Source organism: Manis javanica, chromosome 11 (assembly GCF_040802235.1).
Source record: "Manis javanica isolate MJ-LG chromosome 11, MJ_LKY, whole genome shotgun sequence".
Lineage (NCBI taxonomy): Eukaryota > Metazoa > Chordata > Mammalia > Pholidota > Manidae > Manis > Manis javanica.
Genome location: NC_133166.1, coordinates 1,099,626 through 1,101,235, shown reverse-complemented (window position 1 = coordinate 1,101,235; position 1,610 = coordinate 1,099,626). Strand labels below are relative to the sequence as shown.

General features: G+C 46.5%; 1 protein-coding gene across 1 annotated transcript; it reads right to left on the bottom strand.

Annotated features, from left to right (window-relative positions):
• Positions 1 to 298: 298 nt before the first annotated feature.
• Positions 299 to 1,252, bottom strand: LOC108398710 (olfactory receptor 5B12-like). Its single transcript, XM_036996764.2, has one exon. The coding sequence runs from the start codon at positions 1,250 to 1,252 to the stop codon at positions 299 to 301; it is 954 nt and encodes a 317-aa protein (XP_036852659.2).
• Positions 1,253 to 1,610: the final 358 nt, after the last annotated feature.

Sequence of the window (1,610 nt, the reverse complement as noted above, 5' to 3'; positions counted from 1 at the left end):
GCTTTGCCTGCAAAGCACATTAGATTAGACCAATCAGTGATGTTGTGTGGGATCCTATGGTATAAACCTATACCCTAGGATTGTCTTGGTCATAAGATAGGGGCAAGATAGTATTTCTGGAAAAAGATATCCAAAGTTTCTCTTACCAATCATTTTCCCAAAGCATGAACAGAACCAGTCTCATTTTCCAGGAAACTACTCAGAAAAATGAAAGACAAGAAAGAATTAAAATTACAAAAATATTCTTCCACACTAGGAGTCCAATAGAAGTTTCATAGGGTTTGCATGCCATTTCCAATTAGTAGGCTAAGCCCCACGAAGACTTTGCTTTTCCAACCACCTTAATGAATGCACTCTTGACCTCTCTGTTCCTCAGGCTGTAGACCAGGGGGTTCAGCATGGGGATGATCGTGGTGTAGAACACGGATGCCATTTTGTCTGTGTCCATGGAATGACTAGAACTTGGCTGTAAGTACATGAAGATGATTGTCCCATAGAAGATGGAAACAGTGGTGAGGTGAGATGCACAGGTGGAAAAGGCCTTCTTCTGTCCCTCAGCTGAGTGCATCCTCAGGATGGCAATAAAAATGAACAGGTAAGAGTTCAAAATAACCAGAAGAGTGAAAAGCACATTGAATACTGCCAAAGTAAAGAGCACAACCTCATTTGTGTAGACATCAGAGCAGGAGAGGGTCAGGAGTGGGGGAATGTCACAGAAAAAGTGATTAACAGTGTTGGAATGACAGAAGGTGAGGTGGAAAGTGAAGGCAACATGGACGGAAGACTGCAAAAGTCCACAGATGTAGGAGCCTGTGACCAGTACGGCACACACAGTGCTTGTCACAGTGGTGGTGTAATGCAGGGGTTTACACACTGCTGCATGGCGGTCGAAGGCCATTGAGGCCAGGAGGAAACTTTCAATAGTTGCAAAGGCTGCAAAGAAGAACATCTGGGCAGCACATGCATTGTAGGAGATGATCTTACCTCCTGTGAGAAACCCCACCATCACCTTGGGAGTGACGGCCGAGGCGTAAACACAGTCCACCAGGGAGAGGTTGCCGAGGAACAAGTACATGGGGGTGTGGAGACGAGAGTCCAGCAGGATCAACAGGATCATCCCCAGGTTCCCAACCAGCGTGATGAAGTAAATGAGAGTGAAGATTATAAATAAAGGGACCTGCATCTCTAGGGCATCTGTTAACCCCACAAGAATGAATTCTGTCACCTCTGAAATGTTCTCCGTGGAAGTCATTTGGGCATCCTCAGGAGGCACCTGTGACAAAATGAACAAGCACAAGGCAATGCTAGTTGGTCACAGTCATGGAAGCTGGGGCAGGAACAGGGTCCCTTGCTCACATGTGTCACCTTCCTGTACAGGCAGGAGCCTGTGTGCAAGAAGCTGGACTGAATGCTGGGAAGGGTGTGCTGAGCAAGGTCGTTCATGTAGAAGTGGTGCTGGAAGGACACTGGCATGACCTTGCTGACTGTGGCTGCCACAGAGGAACCATGTTATGACTCTGGGGCACATTACAGCTTGCTTGCTATCTAGAATACCCTATCACAGTAAACCACACAGGACATTTTTTTACTACTTGCCAAATCTTTCAAGT